The sequence below is a fragment of the Ochotona curzoniae genome, unplaced genomic scaffold, assembly GCF_017591425.1.
Source record: "Ochotona curzoniae isolate NIBS_2020 unplaced genomic scaffold, NIBS_Ocur_1.0 scaffold_3890, whole genome shotgun sequence".
Taxonomy (NCBI): Eukaryota; Metazoa; Chordata; class Mammalia; order Lagomorpha; family Ochotonidae; genus Ochotona; species Ochotona curzoniae.
The window spans coordinates 32,596,663-32,622,683 of NW_024467115.1; the positions used below are offsets into that span (position 1 = coordinate 32,596,663).

At 45.0% G+C, this 26,021-nt stretch overlaps 1 protein-coding gene across 2 annotated transcripts in view; it reads right to left on the reverse strand.

Moving 5' to 3' along the window:
• Positions 1-5,260: 5,260 nt before the first annotated feature.
• Positions 5,261-26,021, reverse strand: part of CNKSR3 (CNKSR family member 3) — an 86,239-nt gene continuing 65,478 nt past the window's right edge. The window contains exons 5-13 of one of the 2 annotated variants that reach the window (XM_040965286.1): positions 25,935-25,976; positions 23,436-23,555; positions 21,976-22,035; positions 15,077-15,145; positions 14,367-14,513; positions 12,320-12,444; positions 9,880-10,088; positions 9,365-9,454; positions 5,261-6,642 (exon numbers count right to left, since the gene is read on the reverse strand). In XM_040965286.1, the coding sequence (XP_040821220.1) occupies positions 6,449-6,642; positions 9,365-9,454; positions 9,880-10,088; positions 12,320-12,444; positions 14,367-14,513; positions 15,077-15,145; positions 21,976-22,035; positions 23,436-23,555; positions 25,935-25,976 (1,056 nt within the window). In that variant the 3' untranslated portion in view covers positions 5,261-6,448. Of the gene's footprint in view, positions 6,731-9,364; positions 9,455-9,879; positions 10,089-12,319; positions 12,445-14,366; positions 14,514-15,076; positions 15,146-21,975; positions 22,036-23,435; positions 23,556-25,934; positions 25,977-26,021 lie in introns of both variants that reach the window. The other variant, XM_040965285.1, reaches the window with a different exon arrangement.

Sequence of the window (26,021 nt, forward strand, 5' to 3'; positions counted from 1 at the left end):
GCTGCCAAGGGGTGATGCCCAAAGTAATACCCAAAGTAGATTCTGTGTAAGGAAAACATCAACTTTCAGTGTGTGGAATCTTTGAGATTGGGGAGTTGTTACAGTATAAGCCTAATATAGAGTCTTTTCTTTAGGAAAAAAAAATAAACTCGAAGAAAAAAATTAAAAAGCAGAAACTAGTGAAAGGGAAAGCAAAAAAAAAAAAAAAACACACAAACAAAACAAAACAAAAACAAAAAAAACAGAAAGGCCAAAGGAAGAATTATTCTCCCCAAGCCTTTGGAAACCGATTAGATAACCACCAAGTTATGTTCTTGGCAAATGTATATGTCCAGAGGAAACTGTGGGCTGCATTATTTGTTCCTTATTCCTCCAGTTGTTACAAAAGTTTTCCCCCACTGTTGGAAACCCAAGAAAACGGCAGAAAATGATATGAGTAAGGCAAGCAAGTCAACAAGAGAGGAAACTGGGTAGCGTCGCGCAAAAGAAAGACAAAGGCAACACCCAGACTAAGTGGCCCAGAATCAGAGGGAACAGGTAGAAAAGGGAAAGCAGATTAAAGGTGCCAAAACAGGGGAAAGTTCCTCCAAGTGAGTGGAGGACAAGTGATCTCCATGCAGGATGTCTTTTCCTTCCTTCACTTCCTTCCCTTCCTCCCTGCCTCCCTCTCTTCCTTCCTTCTTTCCTTCCTCCCTCTCTTCCTTCCTTCTTTCCTTTCTTCCTTCCTTCCTTCCTTCCTTCCTTCCTTCCTTCCTCCCTCCCTCCCTCCCTCCCTCCCTTCCTTCCTTCCTTCTTTCCTTCCTCCCTTCCTTTCTTCCTTCCTTCCTCCCACAGCTGGGGCTGGACCAGGCTGAAGTCAAGATCTGGTAACTGGATCTAGATCTTCCATGTTGGTGGCAGGGACCCAAGTCATTAAACCATCATTGCAAACAGCTAGCATTGGGAGCTGTGCCAAGTCTTGAACCCAGGGACTCTGGCAGGAGATGTAGGTGTCCCAAGTGGTATCTTAAGCACAAATGCAAACACCCAGCCCATGAGCAGTGTTCCCATCTGCAGGCACCAAAGGATTTTCCATTGCCAAGAATAGAATCAGTCTCATTTCCCACATGAGAGTTGTCTGCATTTTGTTAATTCTACAAGAGTGCTGTTGATAATACACCCTGAAGTATTAACCAAGGGAAAACAACCATCTAGAGCCCCAGTAATAGTCGTCCCCATTATCTGCTGTTTGCAAAAGTGTTTGTTTAGTCATTGGAGCTCTGCCTTTTAGTTGTTTTTTCTCTGTTGAGCAGCATCACAGATAAATGTTTCCTGCTGCTTATCATCTTTTCAGGGCATCATTTTTGGAGTGTAGGAGTGCATGGGGGCAGAATCTCTCCTTGCTTCACTAAAGCAGAATACCATAGGCTCAGATTATCCCAGTGAGGCAATGACTAAAGTACAGCATTGCATTTAAACTTTCACGTCTCAGACAAGTTCAACAGCATAAAGAGCAAAAGCAGTTGTCCCTGTGGTTCTATCATCCGTCCCCTTGGATTGAAGGGAAATTCCTGTTTAGTCCACTCCCTTAGCATGTGTGCCTTGGTTTTCTTGGGTAGAAACTATTCTCATTCAACCACGTCTCAGGCAATTGGAACTGCCCCTGTTTCACGTAAATTTGGCGGCATAATCATTTGTGTTGACTTTCACCAGGAATTTGTCTCTAACTCATTTGAAACTGACTTATGAGACTTAAATGTGTTCTTTGTAGACTTCTGATTACATGCTCAGCAATTTCTGTAACCCAACAAGCTGCTGTTGGCAGCCAAGTTTCATTCTTTCTACAGATATGATGGCATTTTGACATCTGATATATTTTCTCCAACATGAAATCCATTCCAACAGAAAAGAATCCTGGGTGTAATAATTTACAATAAAAATCCTTTTCATAGAAAAGCTGTATTTTCTTATTTTTCACTACTTCACTCTCATTTTTCACCACCTTATTACTTCAATAATACTTGTTCTATGTATTAAATGAGGTGTATAGTTTTGGCCTAGAAAGTTTCAAACTAAAGGGCTGGTATGGTGGCTTAACAAGCTAATTCTCGTTTGCATATGGGTCCCAGAACGTCTAGTCCCAGATGTTCCACTTCTGAACCAGTTACTGGCTTGTGGACTGAAATGGAATAAGGCTTAAGTTCTTGTGCCCCTCTACCCACATGGGAAATCTGCAGGAAGCTCTAGGCTTCTGGATCAGCTCAGCATCCAGTTAGTGGATGGAAGATTTTCCCTCTGTGTCTCTCCTTCACTCTGTAAATCTGCCTCTCAAATGAAAACACATCTTTAAAAAAACTAAGTTTCAAAATATGAGCTGGAGAACCACACATTTAACAGGATGAAGCCAGACACCAACGAATTCCATTCCGAGTTGAAGATGACCTTGGCTGCTGAGCTTGGAACCTAGCACTTAGTAGAAATGCATGAACTGAAATTCACTAGTGGTTAAAGTAACACATGATGCCAACTTGTTAACAGTGGCATTCGAAATCACGTTTTCTGAAGACTAAATGGAGACCATTGATCACCCTGTAAGGGAGGTGCTAGTGGCCTCTTGTCATTAAGGAGAAATCAGAGAAAAAGCAGTAGCATTTCAAAGTAAAATGTAGCATTCCAAATCAGGTGGGTTTAAGTACCGTTTGTCTACCAAAGCATTGGTCATGAACGCATCCAATGACTGATCCTTCAGCTTTGGCTGCGATAAAAGCAACACAGTTTTGGCTTCACATTTAGGGAAATGTCCCTTCTCATAACTGGAATTTTTAAAATAGGTGCTATTCTACATTATGCATGTTTTCAAAGGAGGCTTATTTGCTTGAAAGGGTTACAGTGAGAAAAGGAGAGACAGAGAGAGAGATCTTCTGTCCACTGCTCCACTCCCCTAAATGGCCACAATGGCAGAGACCAGCTAGGTAGAAGCTAGGATCCAGAATTTTCATCCAGGTCTCCCACATGGGTGCAGAGGCCCCAGCACTCAGAACATCCTCTACTGCTTCCCCAGGCATTTCAGCCCTGAGCAAGATTGAAACGGGAACAAGCATACATCAACACCCATATGGGATGATAGCATACCTGGCGGCAGCCTAACATGCTATACCATGATTCCAGCCCCTCCCATTATTCCCGTCTTAAAAACTACAGGAAACAAAGAACTATAGCACTTCAAGATGAGGATGGGAGGCTAAAGTCTCTAAGAGAACCAGAAGATGGGAGAAATGTTTAAAGTTCCCTTGTTTTCATACGATTTCTTGCTGGATGATGTTGTGGGGGAATTGAAGAGGGAGGGCATCCTGATGACAAATCAAGAATTCTATTATTTCCAACCATAAGCAGACGTAAGTTCCAGCTCAGCCAAAACAAACAAACACATTTCCTAATCAGACTCCACAGAAACCTTTTGGCAAAAGAACAGTGGCATCATTTTGATGGTTTGGGACCAAATAAAAGAGAAAATTCCTATTGACCACTCTGGAGGCCTTTTTCACTAGAGGCTAAGATGGGAACAAACCCCATTAGCATCAAGCTCAACATCATTAAGCACTGTATACTCAATGGGCAACTCATTATCCCGTACAATCATCGTGAACCTGTGAAGGTGATTCTATTATTACCCCATTCCACAGACTGCGCAGGAGGAAAAAGACAGGGAGTTCAGCTTTGCATCACAGAGCTTCCGTGTAGCAAAGTAGAACTGGATTATCCAACTACAAAACCTGAGCTCCCAACTGCTTCTCTCAGCTTGGTGCCGATTTCCACCAAGTCAAAGATTACTGATGGATACTAACGCCCCAAACCTCCTCCGTTCTCTTGGACATTCAGCATGTAACAGAATATGAGTACGAAAACAGGACATGGTACTAAAGGACTAGCACAACCTCACACTTCAGAGACAATGTTACTTTAGATTACATAATTTTAAAGCACTTTCATGATTACATAAAATAATGAAAGGATTTAAACAAAATTAAGCCCAAAGGGTGAAAGAATATATTAAAATAAAATCTAATCTTCATTCCCCTAACAATAAAATTATAAGTCCTTTTCCACAAGTCTAGACAGTAGAAAAACAATTTCTCTCCTTTTAATCCTTTTTCTCCTGATACGTTCTTTCCTTTTAATCATTCTTTCACAAGCAGTTGTTTACAATGCTCTGGGCAAGGACAGAAAACATAATGAGAATATGCCTTCTTCCTTCTTTAATCACTGCGAAGCTAATTTCTGAATTTTCTCCTCCAACTCGTGTCATGATTTCCGAGATGAACATAAAGGTTGGCGAGGGAGACTGGTTTGCAGCAAGCCAGACCCAAGTGTGACTCCCGCAGCCAACTGTGGACCATCTTCCTCGGAGCATGGATGCACAATGGCCGGCAGCACCTAGGAGAGAGGGTAGTCTGGGGACCTTCTTGAGGGTGGCCTCACAGGTGTGAGTCCCTAACCTGCAGTTCTTCAGCAGTGTGGGAACAGTTAACCAGCTCAGCTGAACCTTGGTCATGTTGCCGGAGCATCAGCCCGCCTGGGAACCCTGACAGCATCAGGGCAAGAAGCTTCCATTCACTGCTAAGAAAACCTGCATTAACCTACTGATGTGCTTCAATAGAAGTTTACACATTTTTTCAGCAGCAATACATTATTTAATGCAATTCAGGAGAAAACTCCCATATTAAAACACAATGCGAATGGGGCTGCAGGGGCCAAATGAAATGGTGCCCAGGAAGCTTCAATGGCCCATCTTCAGGGTCGTGAAAATTCACTTCAACAGCAGTCATTCCATTCACAAGTGGTGTTTGTTTGTTTGTTTTTGTTGTTGTTCTTGTTCTGCTGCGAATGAGTCACCTGGCCAGTCAAGTCCTTCCCAGTGAGGCCCACACTCTAAGCACCTCCATCCCTGTCTGCCTAACACCCGAGAATCCTGCTTGTTGTGCTGCCCAAATTTCCACTTCAGTCACCTCAGCCACATTCATCTGAGTGGCTACGGGCTCCTGAAGCTCCCAGGAAGATGTGGCAAAGCGGAGGTTGACCCACTGGTCAGTCTCCCCTGGACTCAGTCTCAGGTGGTCCAGCTACGTGTGTAATGGCAGCAGCAAGACAGGGTGCTTGGGGGCTCCTCGCTACCAGATTTGCTTAGGAACATACTTGAAAAATTCACCAAGGGCAATTTCACTTTAAACACACTTCTTCAGCTCCTCCATGTCTAGTCCATAAAATCCCAGATTGCTTGGAAGGGTTTATTTTTTTTTCACCACGTGCATGCAGCCATGAATACCACCCGCACGCACATCTGCCAATAACGTGATCACTCTTTCTCAACGGCTTCATAAATGACGCGAAACAATACTTCAGCTACATGTGACTAAGAGTAAGAAAAATATACAACTATATTTAAAAACTTAAATTAACAAGATAGTACACTTTTTCATTCTAACAAAATATCATACATTCAGTTTAAACATGAGTTAATATCCAGACACACTGTGTTCAAAATACCTGATGCTAGTTGAAAATGAGTGACCATTGAGATTCTCCAAGATATTTCTAGCTAGGAATATGTGCACCACCTTAGAGACCTGCAGAGGTTCTTTTCTGGAAGATGGCCATGGAACAGGTCAAAATGCAAACTGATGTGTTTCTCATCAATCTTCTTGCTTCACTTTTCTGAATGATACTTTGGCAGTCACAAATCTTACAGTTTCTTTTCCCTTAAACAACAGGCAATAACAACAATACAAATGACCACACGTTTCTTTGTGTATGGTTACAAGATGTGTATCTATGTGTATCAAAATGTGTATCCATGTGTTTCCGTATTAACTGACCTATACAAAGACTGGACTCCCCAGGCAGAGCTTATTACACTTCTGCTCTGAAGTCATCAGTCACTCCCCACGTGCTTAGAGCAACCTCAAAGCTGCCACACTTACAGAAATGGAATATAGCTTTGCAACATCGAACAATGCTTCCTTCACTGGCTCTTCAGGTAAAGTAGTTGGTCCACAATCGAACACATCTATGTGACAACTGCTCCCAAGCTGAGGACCCACTCCCTGTAACCCCACAAAACCCAAGAACGCTGACCCCATTCCTCCCATCGGCCATCCTTTTGGCCAAGATGCCATGTCTACAGAGTGTCTAACCGTTCCAACTTCAGGGAAGCCGAAACAGCACAGACTAGTCACATCCTCCCTTCGCTTCCACAAGCTCACACCTGGGAGCCTCTGGATTGGCTACATCGTCCAAGTCCTTCACATTTCTGAGAGGGGTAGTCATGAAACCTCAGGAAGCAAGGAAGGCAGGCATCGTGCAAGGTCACGATGTAACACTGTGCATGAGATCCGCAAGGCTATACCAAAGAAGGCACTTGTAGCAGGAGACAGCAAGGCATGCAGGGCACACGCTCAGTGGGTCAGCAGTCTCAGGCGCGTAAGCCAGCTGACCAGCAGAGACCGCTCCGTGGAGGAGGACTTGGCTGCTGCGGCACCGGCTTTCTTTTTGGTCCCCTCCTCCTGGAATGGGATGGTGGCGCTGCTGTGGAGATCAGAGTTGATGTAGCACCTGCTCCCTCGGATGTAGTCTGCGCCACGCACCAGATGTCGCTCTGTCCCAGGCCTGGAGAAGCGGTACGGGGGAGAGGCGCTTTCTTCAATGACGGGAGGAATCCGCTCGTTACTGAAATACCGGCAAAGAGCTTCTTCCCCTGTTTGCAGACAGAGCCCACAAGTGCATTAAGACAACAATCCAGGGCACCTGCCCCAACTTCTGAGGCTGCTCACTCCCAGGGGAGCTGCGTGCCCTGCGCTCTCCCTGCATGGACTCACACACACATGCTCTAGAGATTCAGAAAACAGACAAAGCCCACTGAACCCGGGCTACCGTCATAGCTGGGAGGTAACACAGAGTAAGGAGCAAGCAGAGAGCCCAGGCTGTCACCTGTCCCCTGCCATCCTGATGCAGGTGTCTTCCCCTGGGACCTTCCGATGGGGCACTTAGGAAGGCAAGGTGGGCAATGCCCCGGTTGTCAGCTTGTAGGAAGGACAGCCATGATTCACCCACAGTGAAACAGGCTTAGAAATTTTAATGCCTGCCATGATGGGCACTCCTGACCCAGAGGTATGATCCTGCCTTAAAGGCCAAATGGCGCCCAGGATGAAGAAACTAAGTAGAAATTCAAAATGCAAGGCACACAGGCATGTGGCATTCTTCAGGAATTCCATATCCCAAAAAGTACACAGATCTGTGTCCCAGGAAGCTGACTGAAGCATTTATAACCAAGAGGAAAACAAAAACCCAAAGTTGCCTCTGTGTCAGCACTCAGATCAAGTCAGCAGGTGGCGCGGCCACAAGAGGGAACAGGGATGCGACTAATTCAAAACGGCGTGTTCTAGATAGCACTGCACAGGCCCTCCGTGGATTTGTGAATTACTAGGAGGGTCACAAACCAGACAGTCACCGTTTCTAGGTTGCTGAAGCAGAATCTACATGCTATTTTCTCAGAATTTTTGGTTGCTCTTCAACGCACTTGTTCTGCTTTTGTAATCAGCATCATTTCCTTTAAAAAGTGTCTTCAAAGCCTCCTGCATATGAGTGTGAATACTGATATGAAATGTCCAAATTGGGCACAGTTTAGGCAAAAACAGGCTTGAAAGACAGAGACTGATAAACGGTGCAGGATCTTGGTGGGCGAGAAGCAGCACGGACAGCTCTGTGCACGCAGCAGCATTCACTGACACGCATACTTCACAAGATCGACTTTATACTGGGTAAGTTACGGCCCAGTAAGGTGGAGGTTTTGTTTGATGACCTAGCCATGCATAGACAGATATCTCATTCTAAGGCAATCATGCAACAACAACAACAACAAAAGCAAACAGAACAAATATTCTTAAATTTCTGCATCACATACTCTCCAACCTCCCTTCTCCAAGTCTCAACATAAAAAGAAATCAAAGGCTAAATTCAGGCTCCTGAGAATGTGAACATGTAAGCATCCCCGAGTCTCTTCAAACAAAGGACAGCCCTGCCACCTGCTGACTGCTCCAGATTTTCACATGCTCTATAAGGTGATCCTGAATTCTGGCCATCGATCTCGTCCCTTAGCCATATTACCACAGTCCAACAGGTACAGGTCCCATGAGACGAACTTTACCAAGTCCCTAGTAAATGTCAGGGACCAGACACTTTGCAAAGTCCGTCTTCTAGAACTCTGCACTCGCCTTTCACTGCCTACTGTATCTTAACCTCTCCCTTATCCTGTGTCCTGCCGATGCTAACAATCAAATGCAATCTAGCAAAAATATATTACATTTACATGATTACAGGGAGAAGTAAACCCAAGTTTCTTTTCAAAGACTAATAATTCTCTAGCATAAGAAGGACTGAGGAGAGAAAAAAATCTATGTTCATCAGAAGTCAGATTCTGACTTCCTACGATAATTATAAGATCTGGGATGAATTTACTTAACAAGGAATTTATTTCTATTTGTTTAAAAAGTAGGCTGGTAGTCCTGGCACAGTAACCTTGTGGTTAAATCCTCATCTTGCAACCACCGGGATCTCATATGGCACCAGTTCATGTCTCAGCTGCTCCACTTCCCTTCCGGCTCCCTCCTTGTGGCCTGGGAAAGCAGTCGAGGACGGCCCAAAGCCTTGGGACCCTGCACTCACGTGGGAGACCTGGATGTCTTCTGTTAGCTTTAGGGAATGGGTCCATGAGGACAGAATTCAAGACTTGATATGTGGAATCTTCCCCAACCCAGTAAGCATTCAGGACTCTGAGCACCAGAGCGGTGCCCAGCTCATGCTTCAGCAAGACAGTGAAGGCTCTGCACGGACCGCAGCTGGTGAACCCCACGGGCAGGCCTGCTGTGGGTGGCACCCCAAGGAACAGGGAGCTCTGACCGCCACAGCTCACACGAGTTCTATAAATGACATCATCCTGCTGGGTCAGATATGTCAGCCTGCTGGTCTTGTCTAGCCAGGTGGGTCCTGGGGACTGTGAAGAGTTGATGGTACTGCTGGGAGCAGACCTCAGGAGAACGCTCATCTCATCCCACCACTGCTTTCTCCGTGTCTCCTGGATGTACTTGCATGCATGCGTCCTGCTCACCTACAACCTTTACAGAGCGCACAGTGCTAACAGCGATTTGCACTCAATGAACAGGATTATGCAGTTCAACCATTCAAGAAATCAGCAGGGTCTCAGAGCTTGCCAGCAAGCTTGACTTCTGGAACGAAGGGTGCTCTCTCTAGTGTGTAACACATTGACAAATGAAGTTGCCACAGGCCTACATCTTCTCCTCCCCAATGGTGCTTTTCAGTTGAAAAAACGTACCTTTCCTCCCGTGACCTCGAGGTCTGGCAAAAGGATCCACAATCCCCATCCAGTTGGCGTCTGCAGGCATGGACAAGGGTCGGGGCTTGCCTTCAAGGGACGAGAAGAAAGTGACATTGCTTGATCTGGGAACTTTAAACATTTCATTCCTTAAGCTTAAACTCCGCAATACCACACCACAAGGAAAATATTCTGAAACACTGTAATTCCATTGCATGCTATCCTCAGGTCTGCAAGTCTACGGAGCAAAGCAACTGTGAAGGGAAACCCGGCACGGAAAGTTAAAATTGTCAAATGATCTCACACAGCTGGACGCGGATGGCAAGCAGAGCAGTGACTCAACGGGCTTTGCTTTCTCGAGGTCTGGTGCTTAGAATTTCATTGAGGTTTATATTTTCCTCGGGTTACCCTCAAGGTCTGCCAAATTCATCCAACAATTCCAAACAAGGAAGGGGGTGGGAGAGAGGAGCAAGAGCAAATGGCAGAACCGAACAAGCACTTGGAGGGAAACTCACCATAGGATGGTGTTTTCTCTCTCATTTTTGTGGGTAGAAGATTGCTTTCCACAGAATACCCGGGCAACTGGTCAGAGTCTGCAATGGTAAACCTTCGTCTCCGGCTCTCCTGATCCAAGAAGGAATTGGGGGACTCCGAGCCTTTGGGGGCAGGCAGTGGCTGTTTACTCCTGTTGAATCCTCCGTAAACAAAGCCCCCACTCTCCTCCCTGGAAGATAATGTGCAATCGTTTGTTTGCTTACGAATATTCTCTCCTACCGAATACTGAGTCACGCTGTCTCTGACACACACTGGAGGGAAAGGAATGACTCTTTCCAAGTCTAGTGGTTCACCAAATACATACAGATCCTTATATGAAATAAGAGCAAATGCCATGACTCTATGAAATTAGAGTAATGCAATGCCATTCCACATATGCCAAGCTGGTACAAACACACTTCGGAAAAGCTTTGATTTCCCCAAGCTTCTGTCCTGTAGATGAATCTTCCATTGTCTACAGGCATTATGAGTTACAGTGTAAGCCACAAACCATTCTCTTCATGCCAACGAGTAGTACCCTCAGGAAGAGCCAGCAAGGGAGACCCCGGAAGTACGATGAAGTGCTTAGGCGTGAGAATCATGTACAAAAAGTATAAAGGGGCCTTTACAGTAACCAAGGAACAATGAATTGTTTCTAAACTAAGCACAGAAGCCAACAATAGCTGGATCACCAATCGCGCCCTAATACTACCTAAATGTCAATTTACAATAAAACTTTGCTTTTAGTGGTGTGCAAGTTATTAGCTAATTTAATTCTTTCCCATTTAGCAAATTCTATTGGATGACTAGTACCAAACCCACTAAGCAAAACATAGTCAGATACGCCCAACGGTAATGCAATGATCAACCTTGCCTGGGCATGGGTTCCCAGGTGAGCCAGCTGCCCAGGTATCCCTCCTGCCTATCCTCTCTCACCTTTGAACTTGGTATATAATTCCCCCAGTGACAAAGCTACTTAGTTCTCCGTAGCCCATTTGCATTTTTTCAATCCTCACCAAACAGCATTCAGGATCGGAGTCTGTGCATGTGTGACTCCGTGATTCCGTGCCTGTCTTCTCCAAGTAGCTGAAGAGCCCCAGCTTCCTTTTTGCCCTCATGGTAGACTTTTCTCTTTCTTTCCATTACGCTGTGACCTACTGTGAGGCCAAGTCCAGGCCATCAGGGGTCAGAGCAGCAATCCCTGTACAACTGTTAACTCAGCAGTCCCCGTGTTGGTTGTTAGAGAACTCTGCTCCCTATATTCCAAAGTAACAATGACCTAAGTTTTGCACATCCTTAGGAGCCCGAGGCCACAAGACTGGCCTGTGGAAACAGCCAAGAGGTCTGGCCACCAACCAGGATGTCTCTGATCACTTGAAGTAACTTTTCTGCATGCTGTAATTAGCCATGGGTAAACCAAGACCTGGGAAAGAAGAAAACAATAGCAAATCTTTTGGGGATGGCTTCTAACAAAAACAGAAGACAAATCCCATATAAAGTAATGTGTTACCATCACCAATTCAGCTCAGACTTTGACTTAGGAAACAGCGGAGCTTAAAGCTGTATTTTCCAATGAACAGCTGAAGTTCACTGGCAGTTCTCTGTGGGTTGGGACTGACTCCGTTCTGTGTCAGGTGCTTACGCAGGCCTTGTGCTCAGTATAAACATACACTGAGTAAATGAGTCCCATTCTCTGGCTTAGCAGTGGTACATGACTGCAGAAGTTGCTCTCAGTAACCCTTCCAGTGTGACTACCCTCATTACACCACGTAACACTGAAGATACCCAATTAAACAAAAGAGAAGAAAGCAACTCCACAGCTTTGCTTTACATGGGTGAGATGCTGGGTCAGAGGGAGGCCATGTGTCACGTGTTCCTTTGGGACCCTGCTTCCCGTGGAGGCTATCGTCAACAGAAGCAAGCAACTCACACATATGTCAAGTCCAACCCCACACCCAAAGGGTTTTTTGTTTTTTGTTTTGCTTTGCTTTTTTCTAAAGCCCCAAGCAGCACCCATCTGTGAGCAACATAAAGCTGTAACATTCTGTCTTCCACCTCAATGTCGGATTTATGCTGAGGTTAACAGAACGTTAGCTCCAGTAACTCCCAACAAGCACGTCCCTTCCAAGGTCCCAGGAGAAGAAGACGCTTTCTTAAACTGTTCACAAGTGAGACTCTTCCATGTTCTTCCCCTCAAGGGCCTCCTCCCCCGTGCCCCAAGCTGCAAGTCTCAAGTCCAGTGAAGCCCTGATCCATTCCCACACTGGCCCAGCACTAAGACGGAACTACCGTGCCTTCTCGCACTTGTTTCAAGGGTCTGCTGCTTCCTCTCTCAAGACCCGGTGGTCTTCACTCCGACTCGTGAATAACCACACACAGGAGGTATGCACGCCCAAAGAGGGCAGGTGGATGCACACCTACCGGGGCGAGTAGGGCATGGCCGGCGGTGGGGGGATATACAGGTCCAGGATGGCTGGCTTCTCCTTCTTCAGCGAGGTATCCATCGTGCTCTCGGGAGACTGTGTTGTCGTGGGTGGGGGTGACGTCTGAAACAGGTGCCAGATCCAAAATGAGAAGAGGTCCACCCTGGAGAGGTTCACTGGTGCACTCGTGCCCTCCCAGCACCGGCCTCTGTGTAGGCCGTGCCCAGAATACGATTGTGACTCAGCTGCCTTGCTCTGGAAGACACTCAGCCATTGCTGGAGAGGGCAGTGCCAGAGCGTGACTATAAAAGACAGAGCTGTGAAGGGCAGAGGCCGACAGGCAAGCATCCCAGCTCTGAGCAAAGGCCTGAAACATCCAACCCTCAACTGCTTCCTCTTTCAAAGTTCATGACTCTCACATCAAGTCTCGGTGAGCAGTAAATGATTTATTCAGCAAAAACTCACCAGCAACATCACCGCTCCATGGGTGTGAGGGCCAGCCCTGAAGTGAGTGGGCATTCTGGCTGCCTCCCCTCCTTTATTCTGCTCTCCTCTCTCCCTTACAAGCTTGGCCTGAAGCACACAGCCTCCAAAATGGCCAACAAGAGAGTACATCCCAGGCGGTGCTTCTACGAGACCTTTCCCAACACTCTGCCGTCTCTGATCACACTAAATCCATGTGGTCTGCACGAATACCTCCCTCTCAACATGCACAACCAAGGGCCAATGCAAACCTAGCCTGCTCCTCCAGGCTCCAACCCACTCTTCCCATCTCATCTGGAGGACAGACTGTCCTCTACAACGCCCATACCCACGTCTCCTTCAGAACTCAACAGGTACTCCCAGGCACTGGCTACACATTCCAGTGTGATGAATGATTGCACTATGTCTGGATAGACTTGTGCTGCAAGGCCAGCACTCCACTGAGTCCTGGCTTCTCCTCTTCTGACCCAGCTCCCTCTTAAGGTGCCCAGGAATGCAATGAAACATGGCCCAAGTACCTGGGCACTGGATGTCCATGTGGGATATCCTGTTTGGGGTTCCAAGCTCCTGGCAACAGTCTAACCTAGTCCCAGTCATTGCAGCTATTTTTTGCGAGTGAACCAGCAATAAGGGGACAATAAGGAGCACGTTATTTGAAGATAATTCAAACAGTAGCAACCAATTTGTCTTGTATTATCAACACAGACTGGCACTTGTAGCTAATGCCTAACCTGTGATATGACCTCATTCTCCACTGGATGGATTGTTGCCATCACACTAACTCTGCCTTGGTAACATGCTGCTGAGGACTCAACCCCATGTGGCTGCTCAGCAAACCACATACAGGAGCTAAGGGAGTATTGGAAAGGAGACAGGAAGACGAGTATGGACTTTTCTGCAACGCCAATGCCACAGCTTGAACAAAATTTGGTCTTGAATTCATGCAGATATTTAAACCTCAAGGCCATAAGCTAGAGTGGAAACTTAACCCAGTGATGGTGTTTGGAAGGTGGGACCAGGGGGAAGCACTGTGGTCAGGGGGTGTGCCCTCAAGAGGAGGTTCCCAGAAAGCACTGGTCAAGAAGGATGAGCTGACCCCAGCCCTGGCTGCTGTGCACTCATCACATGATCCTGCTCCTCCATGGTCACCTTCATTAGATGCCAAAGCAGTAGGGCTGCCCAATTTTAGACTTGAACTTCTGAAATCGTGACCTAAAGAAATTCTTTCTTTTACAGGTATTTCCAGGTTATGAGAACTAGTTAGCAACTACAGCTGGAAGCACCTGGAAGACAACTAGTGAAACTGAAGAACTGAACTGTGAATTTATTTAAAGAGCTGTGCATGGCTAAGAGCTACCATACATCACTACTGATTTGGTACTTTATATTCTCATAAACATATGAAAATGAAGGAGTATATCTTATAAGACCACAGGACAGTCATACACAAACTCCTGAAACCAATCACCTTCAAATTTTCATCCTGTGTTTTAGAGACAGACCCACCCAGCATGGCTGACCACTACTGCAGCAAGGGAAAGGCCCCGGGCGACAAGCGGTACCTGCACCAGGGGCGGCTTCCACCTCAGGTTCTTCAGAGGAGCAGGGGTGAAGTTGAAAGAACCCGAAGGCCGTTTCTTAAGCAGTAACACCACACCAGTGGGATTTTCTCTCAACTTTCTGACCAGATTTTTAAGCTGCCACCCCACCTTCAAAGCACAAAAATGAGGAATGAAGACCAGTTCATAAACATGCAAATCTCAAGACGAATTTCTTAGACATCACAATTGTGAACCAAGTGGTACACAAAAACAGGCAGATACAAACACTACTCAGAGTGCTACTCTATGTCTCTCCGTAAATCTGGTCTGCCTCTCCAATAAAAATACATAAATCTTTGTAAAAAAAAAAAAGTTGTAAAGGAGTCCCAGTAAGCCAGACTGTGTTTTTGGCACAGGAGTTCAAGTGGCCACTTGGGATACCCACGTCAGAGTGTCCGGTTTGCACTTCCAATTCCATCTTCTGTTAATATGTATCCTGGAGGCAGCAGGCGATGGCTCAAGTACCGAGGTCCCCACCATCTTTGTGGGACACCCAGACTGAGCTCCAAGCTCATGGCTTCAGCCTGGCCCATTCTGGACTAACATAAGCACTTAGGAAGTGAATCCATAAATGAAAGATCTCGATGTTTGCTTCTCTTTCTGTGTCCCTCTGCACTTCCAACACAACGAAAAGTAACAAGCAAACATTTCAATGCAGCAGATCAACTCACCACAGTCTGCCGGTTAACTTGAATGACTTCGTCACCAGCGTGAATCTTCTGAGACCTGTCGGCGGGAGACTGCAGGAACAAACATATCCAACTCAATTTTTTTTTAACTTTCTATTTCTTCATTTACTCTTCTGTAAACAACTAGCAATGGAAACAGAATTTTCTCTGCAAAAATGAAACCATGTATTCTGGTCCCTCCACTGCACATGGAACCTGACATCCAAAGGCTGTTATCCACCTCCTCAGTTCCTGTTATAACCCACAATCTGTCAGTCAGAGGGGTCAGCTTCACCTGACCTACCAAGCGTAGTCTCTTACAGGTAAACTGATAAAAGCCACTGCTTCCCTGAAAAAAACCCTTACACAGATCCTGGTCACAACTCATTAAAGGACGACCAAGAATTCAACATGCAAACACCGTTTTTATAAATCTGTCGTTCTATTTTCTTATGAAAACTAAATCTTAGTAATATCCAATCTTGCTTTTTATGTGATCACAATGTAATTGGAAATAGAAAGCTGATGCCAGTAGAAATTTTATTGCTTTAAGAAAATTTAAATTTTTTTCATGCTTGGATTCAGTTCAAAACGGGTGCTCTTTCAAGATTGAAACAAAAAAAAACTACCTTCCTACAAAAAATAATACTAATAATAGTATTAATGATTAGTAAGAATAATCAATAACAATATTATTATATTATTAATGCTGGTGTGTTAATAATGCTAATATTATAAATATTAATAATTATTATTAATAATAATTTGTAACAAGGACAAAAATGTAAAGAGGTATCATGTGTACATTGAATAGTTGGGCCATGGTATTTCTGTCCATATAAACAACCTGGAATTCCTCTTGCTTAAGAAACCTCCTATCAGCTTCGGTGTTGGACTCAGCAAGTAAGGTGCTGGTGGAGACAGCAACACAAACATGATCCCAAGGTCAGAGGATCCAGGCTCAGCACTCGCTTCCGTCCTGACCCCTGCTCCCCGCAGACCGGCGAGGCAGCAATGGAGGCTCACGGAACTGGGTTTCTGCCATGTGGTACTGAATTTCCAACTCAGAGTTTTGGTCCCAGCCAGAGGACAAGTGTGCTAGGTGAGTGTGTGTGGCATAATTTAATGAATTTTTTTAAATGTTATTTAAGTATCTCCTATGACCAAGAGAAGAGGAAAGGATAAACCTTTCATTTCAAATTCGAGCCAAACCTTATCTAGGCCAGGTTATTTAATTTTGCAACTTATGTAACTGGCTGAGTCGCCAAACAATTTGCAATTAATCACACCTTTAAACATGGGAGCAGGGGCAACCAGGCAGCTCAAGCCACACTTACTGAGACTCTCAATCCCCTGCTCTACGAGGCCTGACGAGGAATCAGCCAGCTGCTCTGAGCTGGACAGCAGGCCCTGACACTCCTAGACCCAGCACAGGCCACAGGGAACCGCGAGGGTTATTATTTTTTTTAATTTATTATTTTTGACAATCTTGACATAATTAGGGTAAAAAGGTTCAAGCACTACAGGAAGATGGGTAAGACTGTTAGTTCCACATTGTCTCCTTAATATGTCTGATGTAAAAGGAGATTTTAAGGGAGAAGTCCCACCCAGTCTCCCACCCGCCCCAGGTCCCAGATGAGGGGCATGCTCTGAGGGTCTTGCTCAAGTGGTTTTGATAATTCAACAGTTCTGAATTGCTGCCACTCTCACCACCCCAAGCACGATGTGGTTTGGAGATTCCGCTGATCGACATAGTCCATCATAGCGTCTCCATTTGCCCAGTATTTCGCTGCCAACATATAGCTGAGATGGTTGATTGACCTGTTCTGTCCTGTCATTTGATGGTTAGCGTTCTGAGTCTGAAAGCTCGATTGGGGGGGATCCCCAAAGAAACTTTGTCTGAGGTGTTCTCAGACCAGATTCTTGTATGTGCTAGCAAATACAGGGCCCGGCACTGTCCATTACCCCAATCAGCTGGTGGTTGCAGCTGCTGGGTTGGTTCTGTTTCCATCCATGTCTTCCTCTGGAACCAATGGGTGTTGCAGTCCAGCCTGGTTCTGCCCCGCGCCTACTCAGCCTTCACATAAACTAGTAGGAGCTGCAGCCTAGCCTGAGCGACCCACAGTAACCCCCACCAGGCCCGCCCCCAACCCTGGTTTGCCAGTATGTGTGCCAGACTAGTCCAGTCTGTTCCACTTTCCTTTCTGTTCTCATCCATGTCAATGGGTATTCAAACCTTGTTCCATCTAACCAGCTCAACTATCCAGCCTTCACAGATGTTGTTGGGTGTCTGTCTAGCCACCCCGGCCCCTGTCCTAGTTTTTGTGCCCTCCCGTGGGGGGTGGCAACCCAAGAGGGAGGAGCCCACTATTTCCCTCCCGGGCCACTCCCACTCCCAGATTATGCACTCTGCAGGTGGCATTTAATCAACTACTACAATTGGCAACACCAGCAAGCTATCACAGGCAGATGGCCTGTCTTGACTGCCCCTCTCCTGAATCACTTTAAATAGGAATACATTTATCAATGTTCCTTTTTGCCCCGGGTATCTGATGCTTAACTTGGAGACTTAGTTTGCCAAGTCTATTCCTCATCAATAAAGAAGGGTTACAACTCCTGAGCAAAAGGCTCACTTAAGGAAAGCTCTGCTTCCAAAAGATCGCCCTGAAGCCACAAAGTCCCTGTTTATAGACATAAACTCTTCTTTAAGACCGTATTTATTTGAAAGGCAGAGTAATAGAGTGACAGAGGGAGGTCAGTCATTCATCTACTGGCTCACTCCACAAATGACTGCAAGAGCTGTGCTGGGGCCAGGAGCTTCTTCCTGATTTCCCATGCAGGTGAAGGGGCCCAAGCACTTGAGTCATCCTCTGCTGTTTCTTAGGTGCGTTACCAAGGAGCTGAACCGAAAAGAGACTCACTGGGATAGGCACCCACATGGAAGGCTGGCAAGGCAGATAGTGGCTTGATCCACTAGCTCACAGTGACAGCACTGATGTGCGATCTCAGTAAATAAACAGCAATGTCCTGAACTGACTTCCCTTCCCAAGAATCCTGATGCATTCACTTCTCAGATGTCCTGTCCAGTGATTAAGAGTTGTGCTTGGCAGAACACTGGTAAAGAGAGAGCCAGGTAGCAACATTCTCCTGGGCACAGCAGCTCCTGCCCATCTTCACCACGAGCTGGGCAACTGCTAACATGATGCAGAAGGGTCATGACCTGGAGAACAACGTGCTCACTCTTCAGAGGTTATCTAATTCCCACCTGATCTGCGGGGTGGAGGACAGAAGTACCGATGCCGCTGCGACAGACTCTAGTCAAGATCTGGAACACCACCCCGAGAGAATCACAGGATCACGAGACACAGAGACTCTGACCCGGGGACAAACCTGACCTCGCAGGTATCCATCACAGAAATGGACTGGGGGCCTGGACACAGCCTGCTGACTCACTTGGGAATGCCATCTGCAGCTTCCACCCTGCCACTGCCAGGCACCATCCCAGATTTCCATGAGAATATTCTAACCCTGAGTTAGTTTCTTGAACGGATGGCCAGAAAGCTGACCCAGAGCTGGCATTTTCTCCCAGATGAGGCCCTTGCAAAGTGGGCTCTTCCCCGTTTCCCAGCCTCACCTACCAGATGCACAGTGTCTAACACATCCCAGATACTCAGCAAATGCAGTCTGATGACCCAAGCAGTGAGTGGCATGCAGCCCTAGATCGTCCGACGGAATACAGTATGTTTTCTTTTCTACCTTCAGGACATTAGTTTTATTTGGTTATTTGAGAGACAGAAAGACAAACAGGTTAACAGATGAGTTTCCATCTGATAGCTTGCTCCCTAAAGTCCCCAGTGGCTCCCAGTTAGAACAAAGCCAAAACTGGGAACAGAGCACAGCACTCAATCCAGCTCTCCCATGTGGGTAACAGGAAGCCAGCCCTTCGAGTCACCACCACTGCTTCTTTATAAAGTGGGAACTACCTCTGGTAAGCTATCCTGCACACAGTCCTCTGGAGGGGCTCTAGAACAGGGTGATGATGCTCGCAGAATTGGAAGGGATACAGAAGGATATATCATTAAAGACATCTGACATTTGAATTGTTTAGTCTCTCACGCTAACCCTTCAAAAATGAAAAGACATCTACCATCCATCTGAATCCAGCCAACATACAGACTGGTGGTCGGCAAACATGTTCTCACCACGGCTGAGCAGCAGCTTAGCAAGTTTCCACAACGATCAAAGGCAAGCCACATATGCTGCTACATGACTTGCCTTTCCTTAGCTCCATCCCCAGCATAAACACACAGCTTCCCAGCCTGGTGTGGGAGCCTAGTGGCTAAAAACCTCACCTCGCACTCATTGGGATTTCACATAGGCACCATTTCACGTCCCAGCTGCTCCACTTCCCTTCCACCTTCCTGCTTGTGGCCTGGGAAAGCAGTCAAGGACAGCCCAAAGGCATTGGGACCCTGCACCCACGTGGGAGACCTGGAAGAAACTCCTGGCTCCTGGCTTCAGATCAGCTTAGTTCTGGCTACTGCACCCACTTAGGGAGTGAACCAACAGATGGAAGATCTTCCTCTCTGCCTCTCCTTCTCTCTGTAAATCAGGCTTTCCAATAAAAATAAATAAATCTTTAAAGAAAGCATAGCTTCCTATGCTATTGTTACTGCGTACCACGCAACACCATATAAAAATTCCCAGTGGTTCTCCACGTTTCTCACTACAGCACAAAAGGGAATGTTTAAAGACACTACATCTTCTACTCATTAATTTGTCAGAAACACACAATTTATTTATAATTCCTTGGCTGCCCGAAGCAATGTCATTTTCTTACTGTAAAAAAATGTGCTTATGACACTCATCAAAGATCATGCCATTTCCTTTGATCTGAGCAGCTGAGGCTCAAATTTAAACATGTGTTTGCAACAGTTTAGAAAAGTAGCTAGCCAGATATCTCTGCTTTGAAGAATTTTATTCCCTCCTCCCTTAGCTTATTAAATAGTGGCTAATCAAAACACAGACCCAGAGAAACCACGCAAACATTTTCAGCTTCATATTCAATGGCATTCAAATGTAGGCTATTAAAAAAGCATTCCATCAGATCTACATTTTACAAATTTGTCTAGCTTAATATTTTTTTATTATATTTTATTTATTTTCCCCTCTATTTTATTTTTAATTTTATGGTGCAATTCCATAGGCGCTGGGATTTCCCCTTCCTCAAATTCCCTCCCCCAAACTGATTTCCCCATAGTATTACAATAGCATAGTCCTTCATAAGCAGTCGTAAGTCCATCATTCTGCTATTTAAGTGTGTCCTGACACTGCTGGTACAATGTCCAGCATCCTATTGTCAAGATAGATCCAACAGTCTCATCAGGAGTCCATCTTTGATTTGGAAGCAGCAATACATACTGCACCGTACTTCACATCTGGATAGGACAATCTCTACAACACAGTGACTCTACATGAGAAGCCACAAAACAAAATCAACAACAGGAATAAAGTTAAAAAAAATTACAGCACCTTGGAGCTAAGTAACCTAGTAAGTAATGCTAATGCTAAGTAATGCTAATGAATAACCAATGTGGCAGAAAATGATGCTACTGTGTGATCTATGAGCCAATGAAAAACTTAATAAGAGAAAAGAAACTATTTTGAAGAAATGAAAATAAAAACAAAAATACATGGGTTGCAGCAAAACCAGTATTGAAAGGGTTATTGATCTTATAGTTTGCATTGAGGTTGCCTCATATCAGAGAAAACACACATTTGTCATTTGGGGATTGACTTATTTCAGTGAACATAATGGTCTCTAATTGGGACCAAAATTTGGTTGCAAATGGTCTAATTTCATTCTTTGTAATAGCTGAGTAAAGTTCCATGGAGTATATGTACCACAGCTTTTCTAACCACTTCTCTATTTTTTTTAAGATTTATTATTTTTATTAGAAAGCCAGATTTACAGAGAAAAAGAGAGACAAAGAGAAAGTCTTCCTTCTGTTGGTTCACTTGCCAAGCAGCCGCAATGGCCAGAGCTGAGCTGATCCAAAACCAGGAGCTGATCCAAAACCAGGAGCCAGGAGCTTCTTCCAGGTCTCCCACATGAGAACAGGGTCCCAAGGCCCTGGGCCGTCCTCTACTGCTTTCCCAGGCCACAAGCAGGGAGCTGGACGGAAAGTGGAGCAGCTGGGACGTGAAGTGGTGCCCCCGATGGGATCCTAGAGCGCTTAAGGTGAGGTTTTTAGCCACTAGGTTTTCGTGCCAGGCCCCGTCTACCTTAATTTTTACAAAAATGTTTGAGGGGCAAAGAGTAATCCTGCATGTAGCAGAATTATCTGAAGAAAGCAAATAGCATGCAGAAGTTTTTACAGTAGAAACAGACCTCGTTTTTCTATTCAAAGGATTAGAAGAGAAGAAGCAAAACTAAATTTAAAATCATGCCAAATATCATGAAATACAATTCTGTAAAAAGAATCTGCCATCCAAAAATGCTAAAATAGCTGCTTTGGAGACACATGAAAATCCCATTAAACAAACCAAAAAAGTTATACTTTACACATCTGGCCACCAATCCCAGTTCTTGGAAGAGTGATTCTCAACAACAAAGACAGCCTTGATTTTGTGTTTATGACTTAACCCTTCTGTGATCAGAAGGAAAAATTAGTTCATTATGGAAGGTATACGCAGGGCTAGGTGTGTGAAAAAGAGCAATAAGGGACAACTTAATTAATAAACTGACAACAGCCGGTGATAAGCAGTGCTAAATCAACGAAGACAGGCTCCCCCAGCACTCTGAGTGCAGGTAGCAGCAAGCTCCGTTTAAAGCACAGAGATCCCGCACCCTGGTGGCTGAAACACACAACAGCTTTTGCCTTTAACAGATACATACTTACATTTTCTGTGGTTCCAGTAATCACGTGCAGTCCATCGTAGGTCGACTTTATGTACATGCCCTATAGAGTGAGCCACAAATAAGTCAACTTGTATTTCAACAGGTATTTCAACAGCTTGAGAGAGAACTGCTGGGGAGACTGGAACTTGTAAAATAGTAAAGACATCCCTGCAAATCACCAGGCATTCCAAAGCTCCTGAAACATGGTGCAATAAGATGCAAAGGGCAGTGAAGGACAACTAAACAGAGATGCCAGTGACAGGAATCCAACAGGATATCTCCTTGATTCTAACATCTATGTAGATGGCATACAGAATTCTGCCACAATTCTGGCGAAATGAGCCAGGCATTTCAAACAAAGGCTGTTCTTTCTCGGCCATCTCTTTGTCCAGGGACATAATCCATCCAGTTAAATTTGGCATCAGTAGCCATTGGAGGATGATGTACTGAAGTCATTAATAAGCCACGCTGCTCACGTGACTCCATCCCATTGCGGAGGAGTAACAGACACCAACCGATCCAGGGAGGTGAACAGCAGGCCTGGCAGGCAAGCCCAGAGAATGTGGTATCCTTGAGGAAACACTTGTGCAAGCAAACAGACCACAAACAAACCCCCTTTACTAAACTGTTACAAGACAGAGTGCAAAGTACACAAAGCTGATGTTGCTATCTTAGCAATGAGAATCCTCCTCAGAAAGCCCACTGGCCCTGAACCTGCCCTGCCCAGCCGCCTACACCACTCTCTATTGAGGATCTTATCAACTAGCTACACTGGCCCTCAAGGCTTTCCACCTGACCCACTATCAGCTTCCGGGGCCCCCTGCTCCCCAGCCCATGGCTTGTGTACTATCTGAAACAGCAAGTAGATTTCTGTCCACTCGGGGCCTAGACCTATTTCCACACTGGACTGTAGGCTCACTTCCAGGAAGTCTCTCTGGGTACACTGCTACAGTCCACCACTGACTGTCAAGTCAAGCACCAGTGTGCACACTTGTAGTCACACAAAACATGGGCGAATGAACACAGAGCTGATTCTTGCTTACCAACGTAAGAGCAGAGGCTGCCTGCGCGCCTCCTCACAGCCACCCAACACTACAGCCAGCATTTTCTTTCCAATTTGTTCAGAGGTTCCCCCAAACTAACCAGACTTCCACAGTAGATGTTGCAAACCCAGAGACCATCGCTCCTTTGTGTAAATGTTTATTTCCTCGCATAACTGAGTCCCAAATAGAGCTGTTAAATCAAGGTCTTCAAGACATGAGCACACGGCTTTTAAACTGTATTAAGTTTCATGCTTTGAGAATAGTACAGTTCAAGGCAGCAAATTTTAAAGTCCATAATGGAAAATCTCACTTTAACCTTGTCATCTCAGAATTACAATGACAGTAAGAAAGAATTTTCTTTAGTAAATGATGGTGCCCACTTATTTAAAAATAAAACCAGTATTATTAGACTTCTTACCAGGCCCTCCCCAGGCTTAATGTTTGGTAAGTGAACTTCCTCCAGGCACGCACACTGGCTCATAAGAGGATCCCTGGTATAACGGATTGTTTTGTCACAGATGCCATTTAAAACCTTGACCTAGAAATGGAGAGGCAAATAGTAAGACAAGTTCAATCATTAACAAGTTTTATCTCAAGCAGCTTTTTAAAGAAATGCACTTCACCTCTAAGCTTCTGCTCTGATTGGCAATGATTCTTGAGAATTCTGCCCCATGAACACATGGTATTTGAACTCTGTTTGCAATCATGGGAACGTGCCGCTATGTCAGCTTTGTTTAAAAAGGGTAGCCTTTATACTAACCCCTCGATGACCAGGAAGAGAATGGGCCGGAAAGAAATCCACTTCACGCCCAACCCATACGGGAGAAGTATCCACCACCAGACCCTCGTGTGACTGACTGGCGATGACTCATGTTGTCTGAGCACCAAATAACAAGACAAAAAAAAAAAAAATAAAAGACTTTTGCCCTCCACCATTTTTTAATAGATTTTGTTTTGTAGAACAGTTTTAGTTTTAAGGCAAAAAAAAAAAAAAAAAGGAACAAAAAGTTCATTGACTACCCAGTTCCCCTGCAATTAACATCATGCATTAGTAGGATACATTTGTTACAACTGATCAACTATTATTAATTCTATTGCTAGAATTATTATTAAGTGAAGTTTACCATTAATATTAAGCTTTGCCCTTCGTGGTGGGCACTATAGTTCTGACAACAGCCCAATGCCACACGTGCATCGTAACAGTATCCTACAGAATTGAACTCTACGTAACCTCTGATCTGACCTAGTTACCACCTCCGTCTTGGACCACGGCCCTCAGCAGGCATTGATACTCTCCCGGGCTCCATGGTTTCCCCACACTGTCAAACGTTTGGAATTACACAGCATATCACCTTTCCGGTGTGACTAACAGCATGCGTTTAAGTGTTGTCCACATCTTTTCACAGCCTGATAACTTACTCTTTTGTACTATGGTATGAATGTGCCACAGTTGGTTTCTCCGCTCATCTATGGAGAGACAGAGGGTTGCTTCCAGTTTACGGTAACTATAAAGCCACAAATTTCTGTGCGGATTTTTTGAGGACCTAATTTCTCAACCTTTTTGGACAAATACCTCAGAGTGCCACTACCAGATGGAATAGTGAGAAAGCCTGTACAATCTTGCATTTCCTTTATAAGAGATCCAAGTTTCAATGGTCTGTACTTCCGTGAGCATTTGGTGTTGCCAGTACCTTGGATTCCAGCCACTCTACTAAGTGTGTAGTTGTACTATCTCCTTTGTTGTCTTAATTTGCAACTTCCTAATTGCAAATGCTGCTGAGCATCTTTTCCTGCACTTACTTGGCAGCTGCACATCTGCTGAGGGGTAGTGTTGGTTCAGACCTTTTGTTCACTTGTTAATTGGGTTGTTTGTATTCTTAACTACTGAGTTTGTATATTTTGAACACAAATCCTTTACCTGACAGGCGTTTTGAAAATATTTTCTCCTGGTCTGTGGCTTGCCTTTACATTCTACTAACAGCACAGTTCATCCAGTAGAGTTTTTAATTTTGATGAAGTTTGCATAATCACAAATCACGGCTTAAGGTTTTCAATCAAAGCCTCAACATTAAAACCAACGTCACCTGGATTTTCTCCCTGTTACTTCCTACAAGCTTTGTCGTTTGAGTTTTACACTGCAAGTTTATTATCTTCCTAGTGACTGCTCACTCCCACCAAATGCCACACTGACAGGGTAAAACTCCCGCAGACAACATGGGGATTCCTATTAAATGGTGTCCGACTCCTTCAATCAGGGGCGTGTAACCTTCCCAAATTAAACAGCCAAAGGAATCAGCAGATTCTCAGGAGTGATTTTTCTCTCAAACGGAGAGAATCTACGAAGTGACACTTGTTACAGTCCCCAAATCTGTTTAGTGCTCCTATTTATGGACAATATATTTATAGCAATTTCATTGCTAAACTCCTCAACATCAGGAGGCGGAAGGCCTTATCAAAGGAGCACAGACTGGCTTGTGTCGGAAGCAGGAAATGGTCACGAATGGCAGCCAAGGGCCCTTTCGGCAGCCAGGGGACATACACCTCCACTTACAGCTTTTGCCAAGATGTTTTCTTTCTTAGCCAACTGGACCTAAAGCAAAATGCGTACACCCCTTTTACCTACATTATCTGGCTGGCAAGCAACTTAGGCACAATTGTACCTTGACAAAATGTTTAGCAGGGGGAGAAAAAAAGCAAACCCAGTCCCCAACACCATTCATTGAAGCAAGAGTTTTCATATTGGTCCATAACTCTCCCTCTTCCTTTTCTACCTAAACTCAATAGCCTGACATCCCCTGAAGGCAACATTTCAAGGTCTATTCCAAAGGAAACAGCCACTCTACATTTACTTTAGTTAATGTGATTCTCGTTAAGCTTCAAGACGAACTTGACAATAACTTCCAGAAGAAATGCTTACCACATTTAAAACTTTATCCTCCATTTCTGCTACAAGGCAATCCTAAAGAAGGGGAAGAAGAAAAGCACAACTAAGTGTAAAAGCTAA